The following is a 24,581-nucleotide window of genomic DNA, read 5'->3' on the forward strand; positions in this document are numbered from 1 at the left end:
TGTTAAACAAAGTTTCGCTGTTACTTTTCTAAGCAATCAGAGTTTTTTTGCCTGGTGGATAATGCAAAAAAAAAATCCAGTAAATTTATAATGAAGGAGGGAACCGAGCCATATCTAGAGACCAGAATATTATACCAGAAATTCTTGAAAGTGGGATCTTTTGACGACTAAGTAAGCAACTACCTATCAACCACCCACTCGATAGCTCGTTAAAACCACCCACAATGCCCTAGCGTTTCAGCAGAAAGTTTTGCACTAGCAAGCCCCACTCTCTGAAAATGCTCAAATCTCGTTTCTTTTCTTTTACTAAACTGAAAGAGAAGAAAATGCAAGTAGAACACTTAGTAGGGTTTATGCGGATGTTTCTTTTTCACTCTGGGTTATCTGTGTTAAACTGCAGAATCCTTTCTGAATCCAGTTCACTACAAGGTGAATGTTAAAAACAAAACAAAACTCCAAGGCAACATGTCTAGGTTGAAAAAGGGGGTATTTGCTGGCTGCGAGCAAACACACACACACACACAGAGACAGACACATCCCTCTCCCAGTGAAAAATAGAAGTTGTTCTGTAAGTCTTTTGTTCGTTCAGACTAGCACACACATTTATAGTCATGGCTGAGAGGAGACGGCACCAGCGGCCCCTCTTCACACTGCGAGAGGAATCGTCTCTCCGCTGTTGCCTCGTGAAGTCGGATCGTGTCGTCCTCATCAGAGCCGTGTGACACAGGTAAACAGTTCTGTTAACCATGCAAGCTCTCATGTCAGTTATTTGAATGTGTTCCTGTGTAGAATTGTATTGACTTTTTGAGAGAACACAGCAGTATGAGCTCAATTAGGACGTCACTGTAAAAAAAATAAAATAAAAAAAAATCTATAAAAATACATTTGCCAAAAGCATTAGAAGATCTGACAACTCTTTCTATTCTGCTTTTCTGGTGAATGTATCATATTTATCAGGATGTTTTGATTTTGATGTATTTTTACTGGAAAACAAGAATGTAGTGCAGTAAACATGCTTGAATGTTAATGACTTTATGAGAAGACTCAAATCAATGAGCTCAATTAGGATTTGTGATGAAGGTACACTTGCTGTTTTGTTCTTAAGATGCATTTTCTTTGTCTTTTTTATGGAGGACGTGAAGCCTTAAGGCTGGTGGCAGACACTTCAGCCCAACTGTACAGCTGGCAAAAACAGCATGAGTCTCCTTCGCAGGTCCTCATCATGGAGGAGGCCTGGAGAGCGAGGTCATTATGAGGGCCCTGCGACGCAGGTGAACGAGCCCCCTCGCAGAGCTCGTCCACAGAGCTGCATAGAAGGTGGCAGGATGGACAAATGGCTTCAGACACTAGAGAGACTCCAATCACGTCCTCTTCAGAAGAAAATACCTCAGTTTCCGGACAGGACCTGTTCAACACCGGTTCTCCCAAATGAGATGACGGGAAGTAACCCGCTCTGTCCTGACCTTTCCTCTCTCTGCAGGAGGAATCCGACCTCTGTTTGTGAGAGCCTGGAGTCTCATGCATGGAGCAAGACGGTTCACATTAAACCTGCTCCCGGTGCAGAAAGAGCTCAGTTCTGTGCCCTCGCTCCGGTTCACTTCGGCTGGCTGCCCACACAAAGACATGTGACACTGACGGACATATCTAACAACAGCCAAGACAACAGCAGGTGCCAGGTAAGAAACGAATAATGTGAAAGGGAAGTGATGTCACAGCGGAAGTTCAGAATAGCGCACTACCATACTATATAATATTTATGTAGTATGTATTCTGTGCACAGTTTTGAAAATGCAATATTTTGTGATTGTGAGTGATATATTATTTATCTTGTTTGTATTTATTTATACTGTAAGAATTGTTTTTCTTAGTCATTTGAAGCATTTTTTATTTTAATTATTTATTTGATGTTTTATACATATATATATATATATATATATATATATATATATATATATATATATATGTATAAAACCTGCTGTATATATATATATATATATATATTTTTTTTATTTTTTTAATGTATTTATTTATTTATTTATTAAAAAAAAAATTGCCCTTATATTTATTTAATTGTCAGACATTTTTGCATAAAATTTAATTAGCTATTCAACATAATTTTCCAAGACGGTGACTGAATGCCACTTGAAGAATTTGGCATGTGACATAATGAGGTCAAGTAAGAATAATGTACTACTGTTTAAAATATTTATCATTAATGGTGTTTGCTAAGGCATGCATCACTATGAGGGTTAATAAGTTGAATGATTCCTCAAATCATGTTTCTTGTTGGGGAAAGATGTTTCCTTTCTAACCAATCTGATTCGCAATATTTGCCCTATATATAACCACCCAGAGTTCTATAACTGTACTGCAATCAATATGTGAAAAACCACCCAGCAACCATCAACATCACTCTGGTAAATGATGGCTGAAAATGTAACAGTCCAGCGACATATTGCATTGCAGACTTAAAAAAACAGTATACACTCTCCAGTATGCAGTAAGCAGTATGCTAATATTCAATTCTGACACAGAGAATTTGAATTTAATTCATAAATTGCTTTTGGAATGGTTTTAAAGTGTCCCCTGATAATGGCTTATCTGCTCTTTGGAGAGGAAAATTGTTCTGATATTCACTAAATCACTTTTTTTTTACAATTTAGAAGTTGCAGTTGCAGTTTTTATATGGAAATAAGATTAAAGATGTAATAAAGTTTCATAGTAGAGCTCTACTAATACCCCTTTTCCACCAAAAAAGAACTGGTTTGGAACTGGTGCTGGTTCAAAGTTGGTTCAACTTGTGAACCTTCTCAGAACCTGTTTGTTTTTCCACTGATTAGAGAGCCCAGCGAACGACGTCGTTACGTCAATGTGTACGTTGCCATACGTCTTAGCTTTCGCCAACTTCAAGCATAACAATTACAATGGCGGACTACATCGTCTTTCTTCAAATGTTTCTCCTGGCTTTGCGATCCTATATTGGGGTCAGAAGAAGATGTTTAGAACACATTTGTGCTGCTCGTCTGGATTACTATAGACGGAGGTTACGTTCGAGAAGAAGTTCGACAACAACCCCGCCCCCAGCCCCCGACGTAAGCATGACGGGGTAAAAGAACGGTTCTAGTCCAGCAAAAGAGTTGGTGCCGCTTTGGAACCAATTTTCCTGGCCGAGAACTGTTTCTTTGGCTGTCGAAACACAAAGAACTGGTTCGCGAGTAGGCACTGGCTCCGAACTGGCACCAGAACTGCCTTGGTGGAAAAGGGGTATATGTCACATGTTGCCGTTTAGTGCCTCACTATGGTTCTATACAGTATTAAACCTTTTTGTGCACATAAGTTCAGAGTGATTGAGTCATCCGCACTGGAGATAAAAGCCTTCAGAGTCCTGCAGACTATCTGCCACCACACTGCACAACAATCACTCTCACCTCTACTGGGAACAAATCCCGGAAATGAACAGCCAAGCTCTCAGACCTGATTTACCTTAGTGCCAACTGATGCCAGAAAGAGAGAGTGAAATAGAAAACTGAAAGGAGGGAAAGAGAGAAAAATATCTGGATGACTGTCAAGCACATGAACTTCAGTGGCTGTCTGGGTGCTGCGCGAAGTCGAGATAAAACCGCTCTGTCAGCAGGTGCTTAGATCCATTCGGAACAGATTTAGGAACGAATAGATTCAACCACAGCAGAGCCAACAACAGGATCACAACAGTGCCGCAGGGCCCGGAGGATGGAAATGAATCCTAAAGCATTTGTGAACCATGCATATTTTCACTTTAGTCAATTTGTGCTCAAACTTCAGTAGAGTTTGGACACCCAAGTAACACTCAAAATGTCTGAGCTTTGTCAAAGTCACACAGGGGTACTAGCAGAGTTCATCAAGCTTCAAAACCTTCATTTGTTTTGAACCAGTGATTTGGAGCCTGTGTCAAGCTTCCAAAGTCACATGATATAAGTAAAGTTAAGTTAAGTAGGTCAAACCCTTTGGAATTTCTATGGTGCGATGATATCTGTGAACCAATGAACCAGTGTCTATATGGTTTATACCTGATTTTTCTAAGTTTGTAGAAAATTTAATGACACATTTGTATCATAAAAAGGAAATTGTAGTTAATAGTCTCTTATCGGCCTGATTAACCAAGCTTTCCATAAAAACAAGCCCTGCAATTGAATAAAATAACACATGGTATTAGATAAGTTGTTAATTAGCCTGGCAAGCCAGACCTACATCAAGATGTTAGGTCTGGCAACTCACCATAGGCACGGCTCAATCCGAGGGGCGGGATAAACGGCTGTCTTTCAAATTCCCTCTGCACGCAATAGGACAGCGCTTCAACCAACCAGAGCGTTTTCCCAACAGCGGAGCTAGTTGATAGATTTAACTTTTGCCATATCTGGCCGGCAAAACTACGAACACATCTTCCTTTTTTTAAGAATTACTTAAGTGCCGTTCTTTGCTCTTTTCTCAAAGAAAAACTTAACTCCAAGTCCTCCAGAGTCGCGGCCAAAGCCGATTCAAAAGACTGTTCTCCAGCAGCAACAGCCATTCTTTGTTTTCAAGTAGCAGGGAACCGTCGCAACTCTGTTGTCATTATGTTAAGCCCGCCCCGCCTACTCTATACACGATGTGATTGGCCTGACCCAATTTAGGTTTTTGCAGCTCGAAAGTCAATGGAGAGTTGCTAGACTACCCTGGCTGCAAAATACATTTTGCTGCCGCTAGGGTGCGTCTAGATTTCTAGGCTAGTTGTTAATAGCATTTAATAGATTTCACTTTCAATAAAACATTAACAATTGGTAAAAGGCGTTTTTATGAGCTGCATTTACACCGTTTGACCAACAGGTGTTGCGAGCGCTTTGAAAAAGTAAATCGTTTCGTGAAGCATTTGTTTCAGTTGATTCAAGGTTTCAAAATGCTTAAATTCTCCCATCACTAACTTTCAGAGTAACAACAGCTGTAGTTCATCGAAATGTTCCACTAATGCTTCACAAACACAGTCAAAGCTTTTGTAGTCTAATGCAATCTTTTATAGACTGATCATATCTGTCTGTTCTACAACTAAAGTCTGTGTGTTCTTTCAGCAGAAACTGAAGTCTCCCATCACTCCTGTATTGCTCAGCACTCCTGACAAACTTAACAGGCCAAGACCAAATGGTGCGTATTGACTAAGACATCATATAAAAGTTCTGAATGTACAGTTTGGTAGAGGGCACCAGTGATATGTTTGAAGATTTGAGCTTTACACAGTGCTGGTGTGAAATAGCATCTTCATTGAATTCAGTGAATTGCTTCATCAGCTGTGCATATTATTAATGGTTTTAATATTTCCCTGCAATTTTAAGATTTTTGGGGTAAAAATGATCAAAATGTCATTATTAAATGAGTACATAAAAATAATCAATGGAGCAGTACATTTAAAATAATGCATTTGGATCAGTCAAATTTGGTGGGGAATTTCAGGGCTATCTCATTCATTAGTGTATAATTACATCATGTATATAAAAGAAGGTCTGTGACATGCAGTTTTAGTGTTTCAACCACAGATGAAAGTTGAGCAGCCAAAGTTCTGGGGCCAGATTTAAAAAAAATGTAAGAACATTCTTTACAAGAATGTAAATTCTTCTTAAAGGGATACTTCACCGATTAGCATTAAGCTTTGTATCAGTAGAAACCCGGTAGTATTTTCGATTGGCCGTGCTTCCCTCCCTCATGCCCCCCTGAGACAAGAGATTTCTGTATTGTGTGTCTGGAAAAAAAACTCTGATGACACAAAAATCGTCATTTAGCATCATCATCGGAGGCTTTTTTGTCCAGAGGCGAGAGACTCCAGCCAGTAGGAGGAGCTCGTCCCGCATGTCTTCAACCCGCCCATAGGGGGATCTCACCATAAAACTCTGATGACACAAAAATCGTCATTTAGCATCATCATCGGAGGCTTTTTTGTCCAGAGGCGAGAGACTCCAGCCACTAGTAGGAGCTCGTCCCGCATGTCTTCAACCCGCCCATAGGGGGATCTCACGATAAAACGCCGTCTTTTCAGTTTCGAGTCACTAGTAGCCTAGTTGTATCATTTCTTCCGATACTGCCCTCTGTAACCGGGAGGCGTGGCATGGGAGTGTCCTCGTAGGGCAGCGAAGCAAGTGCATTCTGGGAGTTGTTGTCTTTCATCCACATGAGCCAAAAATACACCAACTTCTAAAATAATTTCACATTTCTACTACATAAATGACCCAATTTAAATACACATTCATCTTTCTTGAAATATCCCTTTAAGTTTTGTCTTAAGGACAGTTGTAAGGAAAAAAAGAAGAACTTTAAGTAGCATTTTTAGGGATACAATATATTCTTAAGCTAGAAAATAAGAAGTAAAACTTTATTTGTATGTTTTGCGAATCCCATGTAGCGCACAGAGGAACACAGAGAAAGTGAGACATAATCTTCTGTTTCTTAGTTCATTTATTTATTGGGTTTATATACTAATCTCTTTGTAGTTTATCTAAATGGAATTCTTTTACCTTATATATACTGTATATATATATATATATAAGAGTTTTTGGAGCCAAAGCAACATATTTGGAAGCCAAGGAAGGGTTTTTGTTGATTGTTTAGATCCAGGGACAAATTGTTCGGAGTCAGAGACGGATTGTCTGGGTTCAGAAGCAGATTGGTTGGAGTCTGGGATAGAAGAGTATTAGATTTTCAGTCTCTTCCGGCGGTTTCCTCAATGCCGTTGCCGTCCTAGTTCTCCCGCTGCTGCTGGGATCTTTCTCTCAGTCTGTCAGCAGGTGACGAGCGTATAATGATGCTGCCACAGCGTCAGTGTAATTACAGTGGTGAGAGCAGGACCAAGTCAAGGGGAAGCAGGAGGAATGAGGAGCACTTACTCTTCCATGAGTGTTTACATCAAAAATGTTTGGGAATTTCTCTCTTTCTTTCTCACCAGCTCCAGATGGTGGGTGACTCTGAAAGGACGTGTGTGTGTGTGTGTGTGTGTGTGTGTGTGTGTGTGTGTGTGTGTGTGCGTGCGTGCGTGCGTGCGTGCGTGCGTGCGTGTGTGTGCGTGCGTGTGTGTGTGTTTGTGTGTGTGTACTTGTACAACTATCTTTGTGAGGACCAGTTTGAGTTTTAGACCATTGGAGTGAGGACAAAGAGAGTAAAGGGAGGACATTTTGGCCGGTCCTCACTTTCTGAGACCCCTTTAAAGGCCTGTTTGAGGGTCAAGACTTGGTTTTAGGGATAAGGTTATAATTAGGTAAAAAGGGTCGGGTCGGTTTAGGGTCAGGGGTCGGGTTTGGCACTTAGTTGTGATGGGTAAGGTTAGGGTAAGTGGCTAGAGATTGCATTGTGTCAATGAATGTCCTCATAAAGATAGATGTACAAGAATGTATGTGTGTGTGTGTGTGTGTGTGTGTGTGTGTGTGTGTGTGTGTGTGTGTGTGTGTGTGTGTGTGTGTGTAAAGGCCGTTCTTCGGTTGTTTTTGCAATTGCATTTGGTGACGCTGTAGTACCGACACGCCTCAGCGTTCATTTTGATCAATACCGATTTGTTTCAACCACGATTATTTAATTAACACGCCCTCAACTCGGAAAGCCAAAGCTTCCCAAAGTTTCCCACTGGTAATTAAGAACGTAAATACGTTGTTCTGACATGACTCGAAGGCAGCGCAGAACCTGACACACAACACCTGAGCATCTAACAAGAGTGTGTGCCGTGCTGAACTGCATACCGGGGGCATGCTGGGAAAATAGCTACCTGTCAGGTGTTAGCTGCCAGTGTGAAGTGCGTTTACTAGCCTAAAAAACGACAGCAAGAAATAGTTAGCTTGGTGCCTTAGCTGTCAGACAATGCCATGACAACGCTGACAGAGAACAATCCATCACGGCCGGGTGGCACAGTGGCTGTCTGTGTCTCTTCTGTCAGATTAAAATCTCTCTCCTGCTCTCTGTCTCGCTGACACCTGTAAGTGATGCAGGTTAAGTCGGTCTAAGCAGACCTCTGTTGACATTGTAAACACACACAGCAGGAAGATCGGCCTTATTATGACAGGAGTGGCAGGAAATGCCGTTGTATTTACATTGTAGGCAAAAAGGCATTGGAGATCAGCTCTCTCTAGTTTTCTTTTTTGACCTTTTTCATTTGGTTACTTTTCTCAATGAGAGACACAGAAAAATCACCCCAAAGTGGACTTTTGTTGTTTTATTCAGAACGGGAACCTGTGAGACCTGAACCTGCAGGATTTAGATACTGGAGGACACCTGAAAAAACATCCTCCATCCTCCATCAGGTTAGTAATACTATATAAACATTAGTTTGCTTTATACAGCTACCGTTAAACCATGCACCAGTGTTTAACCCTCGTGTTCTGTTGAAAAGTATTATATTATCCCTTCAAATACTTTTAATATCGTCCTCTGAAATAACCAAAACCCAATAGGCAGATATTATTAAAGTTTTAACCTTATCATGTATCTTAATTTATGAATGCGCCTTTCGGAAAAGTGATTATTACACAGTACATTAATGTTGTTTCTGTTTGGGGTCAGTTTGACACCAGCAAATACACACTGTAGAATAAAATAAAATGAAATTAAACAGTGTATTACTGAAGTCAGATTTTCCCATGTTAAAATCCATTGCATGTATTCATGATTGACATCTAGGGTCTCTGAGACACCAAACTGAAATAATGTAACATTTTTTGACATTTGAAACGTGTTTGCATTTTTAAATATTGCTTAAAATCAGATCTTATAGGATTAAAGGGGTCATGATGACATGAGAAATCAAATTGGCCTTGATCTTTTGACACATAAGAGGGATTTGTAGCTTTAAAACATCCTGCAAGTTTAATAGCATAAAATGTCATGTTCCTTATATACAAAGCATTTATTTAATCAAGCTCCAAAAATTGTGGGATATGTGATGTCACACGGGCAAATACATATGCAAATGATTGCCTTATGATACATCTCACCTTAGGCCCCGCCAACTGGCATTCAGTCACTTAATAACGGCTGACATTTACCTACACTGTGTCAAAAGCAAATATAACCCATTATAATCACTGATGCTGTCTACACTGGATACATTATAGAGATGTGCGTTCAGTTTCTGACATACTCCACAAGCTTAAGTCTGTCGACAACAGGACAAATGTAAGAGTGAAAGACGCTTTGACGCGTCCAGTTTAAACAGCTAGTTTGAGTCTCTGTGCAGACTTCAGAAGGATCCCAGTGTCGGAAACAAGTGGAGGGTTTATTTTAATGTCGTCCCGGATCATGTCGGAGGATTATATGTTTGTTCGGAGCATTTTATTTTGTAAACGATGCACAGTGTAATGGAGAGTTCACAAAGAATCTTTGGTTGAAAGATGAAGCAGCGACTGTATTGGATCAGACAGCAGCTGCATCACAAACCATAAGTAAATGATTTCATAATGCTTTGTAATGTTTTCAAAACACTGCAATAGCGAGTGGGTGTTGATACCGTTTCCTATGCAATGACGTTAGCCAATCATAACAGTGACCCTGACAGCCGCACCTTAAAAACAGCATGAGAGTTGGAAATCATTGTTTTTATGCATATATCTTTGTTTTGTTTTGCTTTATATTATAAGTGAACCTCAAGGACCAAATTAAAATAATAACCCCTTTACTGTAAGAAAGTGTCATGCAGTATGAGCCTGATGTTTCATTGTTAAATATTTGTCATGCTCTAAAAATGGCCTTTGGGTCTCTTAGACCCTAAACAGAACATGAAGGCTAAAGTAACAGAGATGTTTGTTTGTTGTCCTCATTATAAATGCAGTATTTAACCAAAGGACATTGCTAATGTAGATTTGTATGATTATATGGTTCATAAAGCCTTGCTGCTCCTGATAGAGACCTGTGATTCAAAAGCACATGCTATTGCCAGTAATTGAGTAATGCCAGTGTCTATTTACACTAAATACAAATAGCCAACCCTGTTGGCAAAGGCTATTTCCACTAACTCCACCCACCATTGCTCTAGATATCTACTAGTTTAGACTCTAATTTGCAACTACCTTACATGTATGTATGTATGTATGTATACACTATATATACTTGCCTAACCCTGGTTTAGAACAACGTGACAGAACTTTCTTTTTTGGGAGAACTGTCACTCCCTTGTATTAATTTATTTTACATATATTTTAGCTAATTTTAGAATGTTTACGGCTACCAATAAAAGTGTAAAACCTTATTTAACAAATCATTTTACCATGTTTAAATCTATTTCACTGTAGATTTTTCCACAAATTCAGTCCATAAAATAAAGTATGCAGATTTGGTCTGGAGTCTGGACCCAAGTTGTTTTTATACGAGAGCATCTTCTATGAACATGAGTGTATTTGGGTCATTTTGTGTCAAATCAACCAAATAGCGGAAACTTCCCCTGCTCAAATGTTTGATTTTGTTCATATTTTTTTCTGAAGAAAGACAAAGATAAGTAGTGATGAAAGGCAAAAGATTAAATGTCATGGATGTATATTGACTGAGTAATCCACTATTAAGTTGTAAATGGGGGGTCAAAATGACAATTTTCACCTGGAGCCTAATTACAGCGGGGTAAAAGTGACTTTAAAAAGATGTCAGCATCATTATTGTATTTTTACACAGAGATTGGTAGGTATATTAGTTAAATCTGTTGACTTTAGCAATCTTTGTTTCATTATATGCCAACAGTGACAGTTCAAAAATGGGAAAAGGCACTTCTTGTGTTTTTTTTGCCCCAAGTTTGCATGCCTGTAACTCAAGAAATATAAAATATAACTTAATATTCTTTTACATTTTGGTTTTTAACAAACAATTCTTTTAATATCTTCATTTTAAAGGCCCTCTATGGTTCAATCCCAGAGATATGGAGATCTTAATACGGCTCCATGAGTAAATTGGTCAACTGAACACATTTGGCCAAAAAACAAATGTGGGTCACCTTGCATACAGTTGATACTTTTTTCTTTTAAAGAGGAATGTCTGAACATCAAATAATGTTGAAACTAGAAATGTATCTCGTTTTTTTCTATCATCACAATTGCATAGAACATAGAACAATTGCATAGAACCTGTCTGAGAGCCATAAATATTGTTTTTCAAAAGTGTCATATGTCATTTTGACTCTACAAAATAGTGGATTACTCAGTAAATATGCATACATGACATTTCATATTTTGGCTTTCTTCTTCGTTTATGTATTTCTTTCACCAGACATTTCATTCAAAGCAAAAAAAAAGTAGCCGGGGACCTCTGGTTGAGTTGACACGGAATGACCCAATTGTAAGTTGTGTGCATCTAAAGTGGTAATATAGATGTTCATGAAGCCCTAAACAAATATTACAAATCTTTGATTAAGTTTGTCTGTGCTATGTCTCTGTTCCTCAGCAGTCTTTCATTTAGGAGTAAACGCTGTAGTAAACTAGTAAACGCTCTTTAAAAGCATTGTGTAATCAGTTACATGTTTAATTTCAGACCTACACACAAATCAACCTCAAAGCGAAGAGCAGTTGCTCTGAATGAAGCTGTTTATATTGGATAAATATATTCTCAGAATAAATCTCTGTCTGTGTCTGTTTATTGCACTGTTTATGGGATGTTTGCTTCAGGTGGCTTTTCTGCATCTCGTTGTCTTCTGTCTTTTTAATTAAACTTTTACTTTTTTTTCTATGCCACTGGGATGTTGTATGGCCAAAGAAAGTATAATTGTGAAATAAACATTATCCTGTTTCAGTATTAACAGAAATGCTAATGCTTCCTCTGTTTGGGTTTATATATTTTTATCGATATAAATCATACCCTGCAGTGTGTGTGTGTGTGTGTGTGTGTGTGTGTGTGTGTGTTTGTGTGTGTTCCTGGTAAACCCTTCGTTATGCGGGACAAAATGTCCCCACAAAGATGGCAATATCCGAAATCCTTGTCCTTGTGGGGACATTATTTGGTCCCCATGAGGAAACAAGCTTGTAAATCATAACAAGTGCTATTTTTTGAAAATCTAAAAATGCAGAAGGTTTTCTGTGATGGGTAGTTTTAGGGTTGGCGTGATGGGATAAAATATACAGTTTGTACAGTATAAAAATCACTATGTCTATGGAATGTCCCCTCAAAACATGAAAACCCAATGTGTGTATATACACACCATGGAACTGAATGAGCCGTTTTTTATGTTCAAATGCTCAAGCGTCTCTATTTTGGTCTTAACTATTCAGTCTTGCTGAAATTGAGGCATTGGTGTTCAAAATTTTAAAACTCTCCTGTGATGTTCATGATATAATAAAGAAATGCCTCGAATTCCAACTTATTTGAACTTAACCGAATTGCCCCCGAGTTCTCCAACACTGATGCGGTTGCTATGGAAACGGTGGAACGCACGGGTTCGGAACGAGGCGAGTTGTTACAATGTGGATTCCGTAAGCATTATTGTGCATGCAGGAGGCAGAAAGAACCTCTTTCATCCACACAAAGCCCAATTCAAGGGATTTTGTTTTTGTTTCCAGGCTTCGGGATCCGTGAGCTCCGAGGGAGGACGAAATGGACTGCAGGCCTGGAATCCTAAAGCCAGTTTGACCAGCAAGGTGGAAACGGGCCAGTCTCCCCCTCATCCCGACCACCCGGCATTAAAAGATCCCACATGCAGACGTGGAAGTGCACCAGAGTCATTGAGCTCCTCAATATCATCCATCACCATCACTTCCAGGAAGGTCACACACACTTCCAGTCTTCCGAATTCCAAGCATCTGAGCTCGATGGCGACTAATAACCTTGCCGTTGAACGAAGAAAAGCCTTAGTGGTCAAAGTCACCGAACAGCGGATGAAAAGCACTAGCAGCCAGAACCCCGCTCTGACCCCTGGCTGTAATCATGAGGAGATTGACCACGGCGTGGTACTGAGGAGAAAGGCAACTATTGTGAAAATGACAGAACAGAGAGAGCATTTCAATCGAGGAAAGCCCAATACAGCACATTACAGGCACAGCTACACTGAAGGACTCAAAACCAATGCATCTAAAGTCAATCCCTCGCCATTAAACCGAGCGTTAACTGTATCTTTAGAGCCAGGCAGAAACCAATGGAGGTGTCAGCACAGATCCAGCCTGTCTCTTTACCTCAGCAACCCAAATGATAGCAGCACAGAAGAGGAGACCAACACCAAGAAGCACACGCCACTTCGAAGGCCTCTCAGCTGCGACGCAAGCTTGTTTAACCACACAGAACATGGTGCAAATGCAGTTACAGATCCAGCATTTCACAACAAGAGCTCTCCTGTTCCCCAGAAGACAAATATTGACCTTGTTAGTTCCAGCAGCAGTGAAGCAAGAAGGCGCTCGACCTCCGGCTGCGAGAACATGAGCTTAAGGAAGGAGGGATTCGAGTGGGATCGAGTGTTTGAGAAGCGTGAGGAACCTATTTCGGAAATGAAACCTCTCACGCTCCTAAAAGTGGCAGGTACTAGCAGGACCTCTGTGGATATTCAGCAGTACATGCACAAGAACACACTGTAGGCTAAGGCTTCTTTGATGTATAATAGATGAGTATTATCGTGTGAGAGAGCAGAGGTTTTTAATTGAGGCTTTTCACAGCAGATACACATTTATGCGGCGGACTGCCCTGAATCGGGAGATTTCTCTCCTGTCTCTCTCTTTCTGTCATGCATTTTCTCATCTTTTCATTTTCCCACGCATCCCTTTGCATGCATAATCTATTTCTACCCTGCTTTCAATACCGGTTTTTGAGCTTCTGTGGGAATTTAGAGCAGCTACGCATGGAGAAAAATCCGACAGCCGCTGAAGTACACACACATTTAACTATCTGAGGACATGCTATTGTTTCAAATGATGTCATTTATGATTACTTCAGACTTCAGACCTCTCAAAGAAAATGTTTAGAATTCTTAACAATTAAAAAAACATTTTTTACTTTAAATGTGATTCGATTTTTTACGTTTTAGGACATTTGCGGGTAATATTTTCTCTAGAAAGTGTAGGATTTCAGGGTGAAAAAAAAAAACATTTAGAGAACTCTTAAGACCAAAAAGAGAATCATTCTCTCTGTCTCTCTCTCTCTCTCTCTCATATATATCTTATTATGGCTTGTTATAGGCAGGGGTCATTGGCATTAAAACGTTTAAAAAATCCTTGCTCTAGTGTTCAGATGTCCAAAGGCCAAGAACATATTCTACACAAGTATGCTAATGCAGACATGAATGCATTACAAATGCACCGTCTCTAGTTTAACATGGTAAATACGTCAGTACTTTAACAGTATAGTTTTGGCCTAGCAGAAGTATATAGCGCTCTGCCATAGTATAGCATACTTGCATCACTTACGTTTCTGAATGCATCAACAAAGTCCAGCTTGCCTAGCCAGAAGCGTCTGCATTCCCGTACACATGAGGAGAGTGTTTCAGACCGACTGGACTCTGGCTGATGCACACTCTCTTTGTTCTTAGATAACTCGCCTCATCTCAGCGCAGACGCTGTCCTGGCCCTGAACGCTGCTGCGGTTATCGCCAACATAAAGCTGCAGGCCCAGCAGAGACAGAAGGATGAGCAGAGACCAACTACAGCAACAGCAGGTGCGCCTGTCTCTCCTGACCTTTGGCTTCCTCAAACACAAACTTTACTTGGCACTGACATTTAGCAAGATGAAGGGATCTTATATAGACACAGACAACACCGAGAAAATCAATGTCTTTACATTCTGGACATGTTAGTATCGATGCGGCTCATCTCAACACACACTTGGAGTTTTTCCTGGATTCCTCTTGTGAGCTGTTGCAAGAATTCTGCCTGAATGTTAAGCATTATTGACCACTTATGAGGTTTCATGACCGTTATGACGCTGCGTATGTAGGGATGCTCGTGTTTCACAACTAATTATGTGTGTGTTCCTCTTAATCTGTGTCTTTAACAGAGGATAGAGGGGATAATGAACACAGAGAGCTCAAAGAAGAGGCTGCCGGTGATGATGGGAAGAACAAAACGCCTCCTGCAAGTCCATGTGTGGAGTTCGTTCCGATTGAGTCCCTAAATGTGCCTCCTGAAACTGCATTGTCACTTAGCGTGAGTTACTCTTCTGTTTTTTGAAGGTACTTCTGCCCTAAAATATTCTTAATGAGGACATGCAATAGACAGCTATTCGTTTATACTCTATATTAATCTACATTTTATAATAATAATATACTTTGGCCTTTTAGGAAATTTGGAAAAATGTAGGATTTCAGGGTGAAAAACATTATTTTAAATATTAACATGTACAGGATATATAGCTGGTTTATATATGGTCTGAACTTAGCTTAATTAGGGCGACAGTGGCTCAGTGGTTCATGTATGTTGTCTACAAACCGGAAAGGTTGGTGGTTCAATCCCCGCTTCCACCTGACCAAGTGTCGAGGTGTCCATGAGCAAGACACCTAACCCGAGCTGGCTGACACCGCCGTCAGTGTATGAATGAGTGAATGTGAGGCAATATGTAAAGTGCTTTGGTGGTCATGGGTCTGTTGAAAGCGCTATATAAATGCAGTCCATTTACCATTTTAATTTTTGCTTGTGCAAAAACATTAGCTGGTCTATAGCTGATAGCCCAAGTTGGACCAGCTAGAAGCCAGATACCAGCTTGTCATTCGGCTTGATCATTTTGAATATGGTAGCTGGTCAACCAATGATCATCTTCCAAAACAGGTCTCCATTTGCTCTCCTGTAGGAAACAATTGAGATGTTAAAGAGATGTGATTTTACTGATGTAGTTTTGAACATCTTGATTGCCAAGTCAAATTATTAATCCCAAGTTTGAATTGAACTGCTATTTTGCCCCTTTAACGAGTTGTCTCTGTGTGTGCAGGAGGCTCTAGCGATGAGACGGCCTGATTTCATCCAGCGCTCACAGGCCAGAGTTCGAGCCCTGGAGTGGAGGTCGCAGGAGAGGCAGAGAGCCCAGATCTCCCCCGAGAGCCCCGCGCCAGGTGTGCAGCACATGCTATCAGCGAGCCGGAGGCTGGAAAACTAGCATGCCATTCATACATGTTCAAACCCAGTCGAAATGAACAACACTTTCATGTCCTCAATATTCAGACAGACTCTGTTTATCAAATCGGCTTCTGAAATGAGAGCAGGGAATTTTCAGAACACTGGAGAAACAATATCCGTTACTGTCATACAGCCAGTGTTAAAAGACAGGAAATATCGCCCCCATCTGGACAGACATTGAAACTACAGTATGATATCTCGTGTGTGTGTGTTTGTGTGTGTGAGTGAGTGAGTGTGTGTGTGTGTTTATATCCCAGTGAGGACTTCAACCTGAATGCACACAGACTCAAGGGGACTCGTGTCACTGTGGAGAAAACAAGGTTATAAATCATTCAGTGTGAGTTTTTTTGAAAGTGTAAAAATGCAGAAAGTTTACAGTGATGGGTAGGTTTATGGGTAGTGTTAGTGTAAGAGGAGAGAATATACAGTTTGTACAGTATAAAAACCATTACGTCTATGGAGAGTCCCCACAAATATAGCAAACCAGGCCAAACCAGTGTGTGTGTGTGTGTGTGTGTGTGTGTGCGTGCATGTGTGTGATAGCCAGCAAAATACATTAGGTTGTTTTATACTGTATGTCCCTCTTTTATTCAAATAACACTCTTAATTGTGATAAAATCACTGGCCTCTTGATGTTTATTGCAAGACCCAGACAGAATCTGAATGGCTGTTAACATTGACAACTGTGCATATTCAAATTAGGCAAAATATAAAAAATAAAATAAAAAGCTTTTGTGGTTTTTGCAGAGTCCGGCGTGCACAGTTTGGTCCTGATTATCCCTGTATTTCACTTTACTGCAAATATTATAAGCAGAAGACTTCCTTCTTGTGATAAAAAATGTTATTTATAAAATTGAGAGTTGAGTAATAAAGTAAGGGTCTGTCAATTTATTTTCTGAATTCTGGTGTCCAAAACAATCTGAAGTTGATGGTTGAGCGATATTTAATCATGGACTCTACTGTTTCTTCAGTATGATTTTATCTTTGAATTAGAGTGTACCTATTCAGAAACCTCATTTATAGTGTGTGTGTTTGTTCTGCAGAAAGCCTTTTGAAATCCAAAGACAGAAGCATCATGGGAATGGGTCTACAGCTGCGGTCCAGGAGGTAAAAGAACATGCCAGTTCCTGTTTTGAAAAACACCTTTCCTGCTTTATTTCTCTCGCACAGACACAAACACCTGTATCAGTTCTATCTGTATTGAAGGTGTTGTGTGTGTGTGTGTGTGTGTGTGTGTGTGTGTGGCTGCAGGGTTTTGCCGCTCTGATTGTGCTTTTCACAGCTTGTTTATTTTGCTGCCGCTGAATAAAACCCTCATCCGATTAGATCTGGTCTCACTGTGCTTCCAAATTAAACCTCTTTGATGCACGGCTGGATGGGTTCTGCACGAATGAGTGGCCATTTGTTTGATTTAAGGTGTGTGACTGAATAACACAGGCAGTTTTGTCAGATAATGTTGTAAATATTCACTGTTTAATTCTTAATTCTGACTCTGATATATTCTGATCTCAGAAAAAATATGATATATTTCTTTTAGTTAAATATTTCATTCTTGTTTATTTTTAAACAACAACAACAAAAATAGGCTATCTAAAGGATTTTTTTTTTGCCAGTGAGAAAATACCAGTAGCAACCTCCCAGAATACCCCAACAACACCCTAGCAACCACCCAGAAAACCCCAAATCATTCTGGCAATACGCAAAATAAAAATAAAACACCCCAGCAACCACCCAGAATACTCTAGTAAACGCCTAAAATACCCCAACAACACCCTTGCAACCACCCAGCACACCCCTGGCCAACATTCTAGAATGTTGACCGAAAAAAAACCTAGAAACAACCCAGAACAACTCAACAACATTTTGGAAACCTTGCAAAATACCTCAAAAACCCTTGCAACCACCTAACATACCCTAGCAACACCCTTGAAACCACCCAGAACACCCCTGGCCCTACAACAAACTGGCAACCACCCAAAATACCTACTGTATAAACTCCAAAAATACGTCAAAACAACCATAGCAACCACCTGATATAGCCTAGCAACACCCTAGAAACCACCAGAACACCCAACAACATTATGGGAACCGCACAAAATACCCTTAAAACACCAAGAATACCCCCAAAAACATCCTATCAACCACCTAACATACCCTAGCAACACCCTAGCAACCACCAGAACACCCAACAACATTATGGGAACCACACAAAATACCCTTAAAACACCAAGAATACCCCCCAAAACATCCTATCAACCACCTAACATACCCTAGCAACACCCTAGCAACCACCAGAACACCCAACAACATTATGGGAACCACACAAAATACCCTTAAAACAACAAGAATACCCCCCAAAACATCCTATCAACCACCTAACATACCCTAGCAACACCCTAGAAACCATCCAGAACACCCCTGGCCCTACAACAAACTGGCAACCACCCAAAATACCTATAAACTCCAAGAATACGTCAAAACAACCATAGCAACCACCTGATATAGCCTAGCAACACCCTAGCAACCACCAGAACACCCAACAACATTATGGGAACCCCACAAAATACCCTTAAAACACCAAGAATACCCCCAAAACATCCTATCAACCACCTAACATACCCTAGCAACACCCTAGAAACCACCCAGAACAATCAAAAACATCCTAGCAACCACCTGGAATTCCCCAACAACACTCTAGCAACCACCCAGAACAAACTTATTGCAGTGCATGTACAGTTGCCACTTTCTTTCTCAACACTGCCTTTTCCTTTCTATTTTCTCTGTGCATCAGTGCTCATTTATAAACAGCAGCTAGTATGTCAAGCATGCTAACCCTGAGCTTTGATTGACAGGAATTATAACCAGCTCCCTGAAGTGAGGAAGAGGAGAGAGGAAGAAAAGAGAAAAAAAGACGAGGAGAAAAGAAAACAGGCATCTCGGACCAACAGGCTGCGGGCAGAGCTCTTTAAAAAGGTACGCGGACATATAGGACTGATCTGAGAGCAGAAGTGAAGACAGATCTCAGATCAGCTCCGAGGTCCATCGGTAATCATTACCACGCATGTGTGTGTGTGTGTGTGTGTGTGTGTGTGCACTCTCTCAGTGTGTGGGATTGCATTTTTGAGTCGCCGTTAACTGGTTCAACAAATGAGATTAATTCTCAGCATTAATCCTGAACGTGAAGCTTTTCCAATATGCCGTCACAAGCTATTCGCTTATCTTAACAAAATTCCACTAATTCGATCGGACCGGAGAAGGACGACTTCTCTAAACCCTTTCCACCCCTTAACTATCGGGATTGATTTTGCCCGATGCATTATGTTCCTAAACACCTTTTACTCTTACAGTCCCTGACGGAGAGCCATATTCAACAGTGTCAGAAAACACACATTTCCAGGCCGGTCTTCACATTTGCACATCACTCTGACCCAAAAAGCTTTTGTTTTTGTAATTATTTACAGTGTTTGGTTAGTGAAGCATCACTATTACTACTGCTATTTGATTTGAATAAATCCTTATAACATGTCCAGACCAGGTGCACACAGTCAATCAGAATATATTTGGTGCATATGTTGTTTGGTCATGTTTGCTTCCAGTTCTCCGCACACAATGCCATGACAATTTGTGTTAATCCGTGACACTATTTTGGAAGTCTCTGAGTTTTCTGAAGGCAAGAAGGGAGACCTGTGGGGTCAGTGTTGTGACACTAATGGGAGGCCGACCTGTGTCCGATGTGTGTATTTACACTGAGAGAGGTGAACGGAGTCATACAGCCTGAACGCCTCCTGGGGTTCATTAAAACCTTCGGGCTTTAGAGTCAGCATCGAAGATTATCAGGAATACTGGATTCTGGTCAATCTTCATAAAAAATACCATGTTTTTGGAAATGAAACTGTAGTAATACTATGCTATTCTTTGAAGTAGGCTTACCATATAAATACATGGTAATCATTCAGTACCACAAAAAAATCATTGTAAAAATAACAATTGACACAAAAGTTATTCAAACTCATACTGATAGACCACATTATTAAACAAAAACTGAACTTTACTAGAAGAATGACATGGTAAATATCTGACACAGATAAAAACACCTGCAAAAATCTGTAAATGTAAAATGCTGCGGGTACTTTTGATAACACCAGATAAATTGGTATGAAATGTATGCATACACTTTATTTTAAACACTGGTAAGTGAATTAAGTTGGGTTGCAATCCCTAATAAAGCTCTTAAAATATTAAAATTAATCTACTAATTCACTTCTCATTTCCATCACAATACATAAATAAATAAATAAATATATAGCCTACATATTAAAGAAAATTGCAATTTTAAGAACTTATATACGTGATTTTAACACATTGACACATTTATATCTTCATATAGTAAAATAATATAATAATATTTCACTGTGTATATATAAATAATTAAATATAAATATTTTGTATGATTTGCCATGAAGTAATAGCACTATTCAATCCTACAATGACCTCAGTCAGGGTAAATGTCCTACTTTTCTTCCACCAGATGTCGCTATAGGCCTGAGTGTCAGTGTATTAGGCAAAAAGCAAAACGCATATTCACTTACACACACAGAAATGTCATGTGGCAACTCTTTCAACAGTTTCATCATGATATTAGTTATGATAGTATGCTGTTCTAAAAATGGTCAAAGCTTCCTCCTCAGCTTTATTTTTATATTTCATGTTCTGGCATTATGAGGAATGAGAAAATAACATTTAGTTATTGATTATGATGATGGTGGTAATGGTGTGCATATGTTGGTGTGCATGTGAGAGACGAATAATATAAAAATATCCTGTGTGTGTGTGTGTGTGTGTGTGTGTGTGTGTGTGAGTTTTGAATGTTCTCTGGTTGGCAGTGCTGTAAGAGCTTCATTGTGCTGTGCTGTGTGTGTGTGTGTGTGTGTGTGTGTGTGTGTGTGTGTGTGTGTGTGTGTGTGTGTGGAGCTACTGTTCTCAGGAACGAACACCCTGTTACTGCCAATGATAGCACAGCACATGATAACACACACACACACACACACACACACACACACACACACACACACACACACACACACACACACACACACACACACACACACACACACACACACACACACACACACACACACACAAATATAGACAATAACATCATTGCCAGCCAATATGTGTGTGTGTGTGTGTCTGTCATGAGGCTGGATGCTTTTCCCATGTTCCCTCTCTGTTTCTCCATCTTTTATATGGGCGATTCTTCAACGTACGTCTATATTGAGATCACGGCCTTGATCAAACTTCATCTGGAATAATAGTAACTGTGTGTGTTTTCTGTTTTGCATGTGTAAACTAAAATGATAAAGTTCCAGAAAACCAGGTGGTTGCAATCCCTAACAAAGCTCCTGTCAGAATATGTAAAAATGTTCAAATTCATCCACTAATTCACTTCTTATTCCCATCACAAGCAAATAATATACATATGAAAAAGTGCCATGTATAAGAACTTAAAAATCTTGTAAAGTAAGTCAAATATCGTAACGTGTAAAGTAATATGATTAACACATTTTGTAAATGTTTCACAGAAGAGAAAAGTCCGCATTGAGAGAACCTTTCAACACTCACAAGAGAAACAAAAGTTCTTCCTTAAAACTGCAAGGATTGTTTTTTTAAAACAGCATTTCATTAAATCACCCTATCACCCAGACATCCAGTATTAATTATGATGTGTTTCAACAAAAACATTTGGCATGTCCAACCCATGCTGACCACAAATTATGGACATTTGGACCAAAACTGACTAAATTATTTGTTTTTGTTTTTTTACAGAAACTTCTGGAGCAGATTTTGCAGAGAGGAGGAAATCACTGACACCGTCTTGGACTCGTGTCTCTTCTCACTCCTCAGTTCTCATGCCGGCCCTTGAAAAATATGACATGACAACGGTTATAAATGTTATGGGATAGCTCCTTCCAGAATAAAAGTGCCTCTGGATTACATCTATTCCCTCTGTACACTACGGCTCAAACGTGTGGGATAAGTACGATTTCTTAATGGTTTTTTTAAAGAAGTCAGAACTCACTAAGACTGCATTTGTTTGATCAAAAAATACAGTAAAAACAGTTTTAAAATAAGTGTTTTGTATTATAATTATATTTTAAAATGTAATTTATTCCTGTGATCAAATCTGAATGTTCAGCATCATTACTCCAGTCTTCAGTGTCACATGATCCTTCAGAAATCATTCTAATATGATGATTTGCTGCTCAAGAAACATTTCTGATGATCATCAATGTTGAAAACAGTTGTGCTGCTTAATAGTTTTATTACTATTCTATGATTTGATGCTCAAGAAACATGTCAGAGTCTCCTAACAGCATCACATGACTGATAAACACAGGACATCTTCTGAGAGATGCTGCAGTTGCCATATATACAGACTATTCACTCTGTCAAGACACACAAAAGAGCACATTACAGCCCTAAAATCCAAAGAACGGGGCATTTGAAGACATCTTAGACACGAGGGACTGTGATCTTGCTCTCAGCCTTGCAGTCGTACGTTCTGCGGGCTCTTTATGACATCAGGAGCCTCTCTCTGTCCGTGTGTCTCCGAGCCATTAGCCGGGAGCAAAAGGAATTTGACCCCATCTGAATAGGAATGCATCTCTAATGGAGCAGTTCGCTCGCGCGGGGTGAAAGAGGCTTTTGTCCTCTCTCAGAACGAGCCAAGACTGTCCCACACGTGCCTGCCTAGACGGGACATGACTGTGCAATAGTCTGCGAGTTATAAACCCAAGTCTTGCAGTAAAACTTGATTCGAAAGACCTTATATTATGTCTTTTATTGTGTTTGGTGAATGAACTACGGGGTTTTTGGAGACAAATAATGTAACTTTCGTTATGAATGTGATGATGCATTTTAGGCCATAATTTATGCAAGTACAGAAACTCCATGTTTGTTTGTTATATTTGCATTTAAATGTCCTTCTGGAGATGTTATTCAGGGAAATGGCTATAAATATGCTGACTTTACTGACCGGTTTTCATGTTTTATGCCTGAGATTGCCAAACTTCTTTTGCCAGCGAGCCCCTTTGACCTAAAAATATTTACTTCAAGCCTCTCTGATCATTTCATTTAATATTTCAATAATTTTACAACACATTTGCATTTCCACGGATGATTGTTAATAGTCTCTGACATGGCATGGAGATAAACAAATAAAATAATTAATCTGTTTTTAATATGTTTTATTTGGATTGTTTTTATTTTCACTTGTTTTTTTTTTTTAATTAAATTATTAGCTATTCATAAACTCATGAACCACCTGCAGTTTCCTCATGAACGTGTTATTTTAGGATCATTGAGATTGACAGTTTTTAAGAAAATTATGAGTATTTCATTTTATTTCAAATGAACTATAATAACCCTTGTTCATGGCGCAAGACATGATGTAATGGCCAAAGACATCCAAAATGATACAATATTATATTCTTATTATGTATTATAATATTATATTATATTAATATTCATTTTCTTGTGTCCTTCACGAACGTCCCCATTTAGATGCCAGTGCTGACAATTCAGCTTTCTGCTTCAACATAACATTTATACCTTCAAATATTCCTGCCAAACCTTTAGCACAAATCTTAAAGCATTTTTTTTTCTTCTAAGCCAACTAAATTTAGAATCTTTTCTTAACGCCATGAGGAATATTGATGTGTTTTTGCAAGAAGCTTTTCTCAGTATTCTGGGCTTTGAGTTTGATGATAATAAATTTGACAGGATTGTAAAAGCACAATCCTAAATAACAGGAAATTGAATACATTTCGGCTGGATGGATGGATGAATATTGCTCTAGAGAAACTTCTTCTGGCCTGGGATGAAGAGCCGTGATGAATCATAGCGGGATGTTGATGACTACAGTGGAACACTGACCTAGAACCGGAGCGAACCGCGTAAACCCATAAATCACCTTTTCTCAGAGAATTAATGTGGTTCTTAAGATACAAAAGGGTTTTACACACTGATCAAAATGACATGCTGCATGAGTAATAGGATATCTCAAAGGCGTTTGTGAAAGCAGAGACCCTGTTGTCTGGGATTGTAAAGTCTGTTCTGTTCGTTTGGACCCAATCACCCCTAGGGCTGAATATGGCTCTATACCTGGAGATATGAGAACCAGACCCTCCAGTTCAGTGGTTCAGGTGAAATAGAGACGCCACAAGTAATCCATCATACTGCATGTCTTAGCATCACAGGGTTTTTCCCCACAGCAGTGGATGGACGGCACAGGTGAGAGCATGCAAATGAAGTTTATAGGACATGTATATGGTGTGCACTGACCCTGCCTTCCCACAGGAGCTCATCTGAAGGTTACTTCACTCCTGAAGACAGCTGGTGCACTGACCCCGAGACGGGATGGGACGGGACATCTCATGCCTCTGGATTAGGTCTGTTTCCTCCAACAAAGAGCATGGGGCTTATGAGGGCCATTCCACCAAATGGGGGCCTTTTGTGTTCCTCATTAAAGGTGCTCTAAGC

The 24,581-nt window shown here is 39.7% G+C and overlaps 1 protein-coding gene across 4 annotated transcripts; it reads left to right on the top strand.

Annotated features, from left to right (window-relative positions):
- Positions 1–470: 470 nt before the first annotated feature.
- cUnh10orf90 (chromosome Un C10orf90 homolog) lies at positions 471–23,279 on the top strand. 4 transcript variants are annotated; one of them, XM_079851861.1, is made up of 11 exons: positions 471–727; positions 1,134–1,676; positions 5,082–5,154; positions 8,206–8,285; positions 12,513–13,461; positions 14,465–14,590; positions 14,929–15,077; positions 15,856–15,976; positions 17,084–17,147; positions 18,893–19,013; positions 21,867–23,279. In XM_079851861.1, the coding sequence occupies exons 2-11, from the start codon at positions 1,197–1,199 to the stop codon at positions 21,906–21,908; spliced, it is 2,205 nt and encodes a 734-aa protein (XP_079707987.1). In that variant the 5' UTR covers positions 471–727; positions 1,134–1,196; the 3' UTR covers positions 21,909–23,279. The 4 variants fall into 4 exon arrangements, with proteins under 4 accessions (XP_079707987.1, XP_079707985.1, XP_079707986.1 ...); XM_079851859.1 differs by having other exon boundaries at positions 14,465–14,589; positions 14,916–15,077; XM_079851860.1 differs by having other exon boundaries at positions 5,085–5,154; positions 14,465–14,589; positions 14,916–15,077.
- Positions 23,280–24,581: the final 1,302 nt, after the last annotated feature.

The sequence above is a fragment of the Squalius cephalus genome (genome assembly GCF_949319135.1).
Source record: "Squalius cephalus genome assembly, chromosome: 19".
Lineage (NCBI taxonomy): Eukaryota > Metazoa > Chordata > Actinopteri > Cypriniformes > Leuciscidae > Squalius > Squalius cephalus.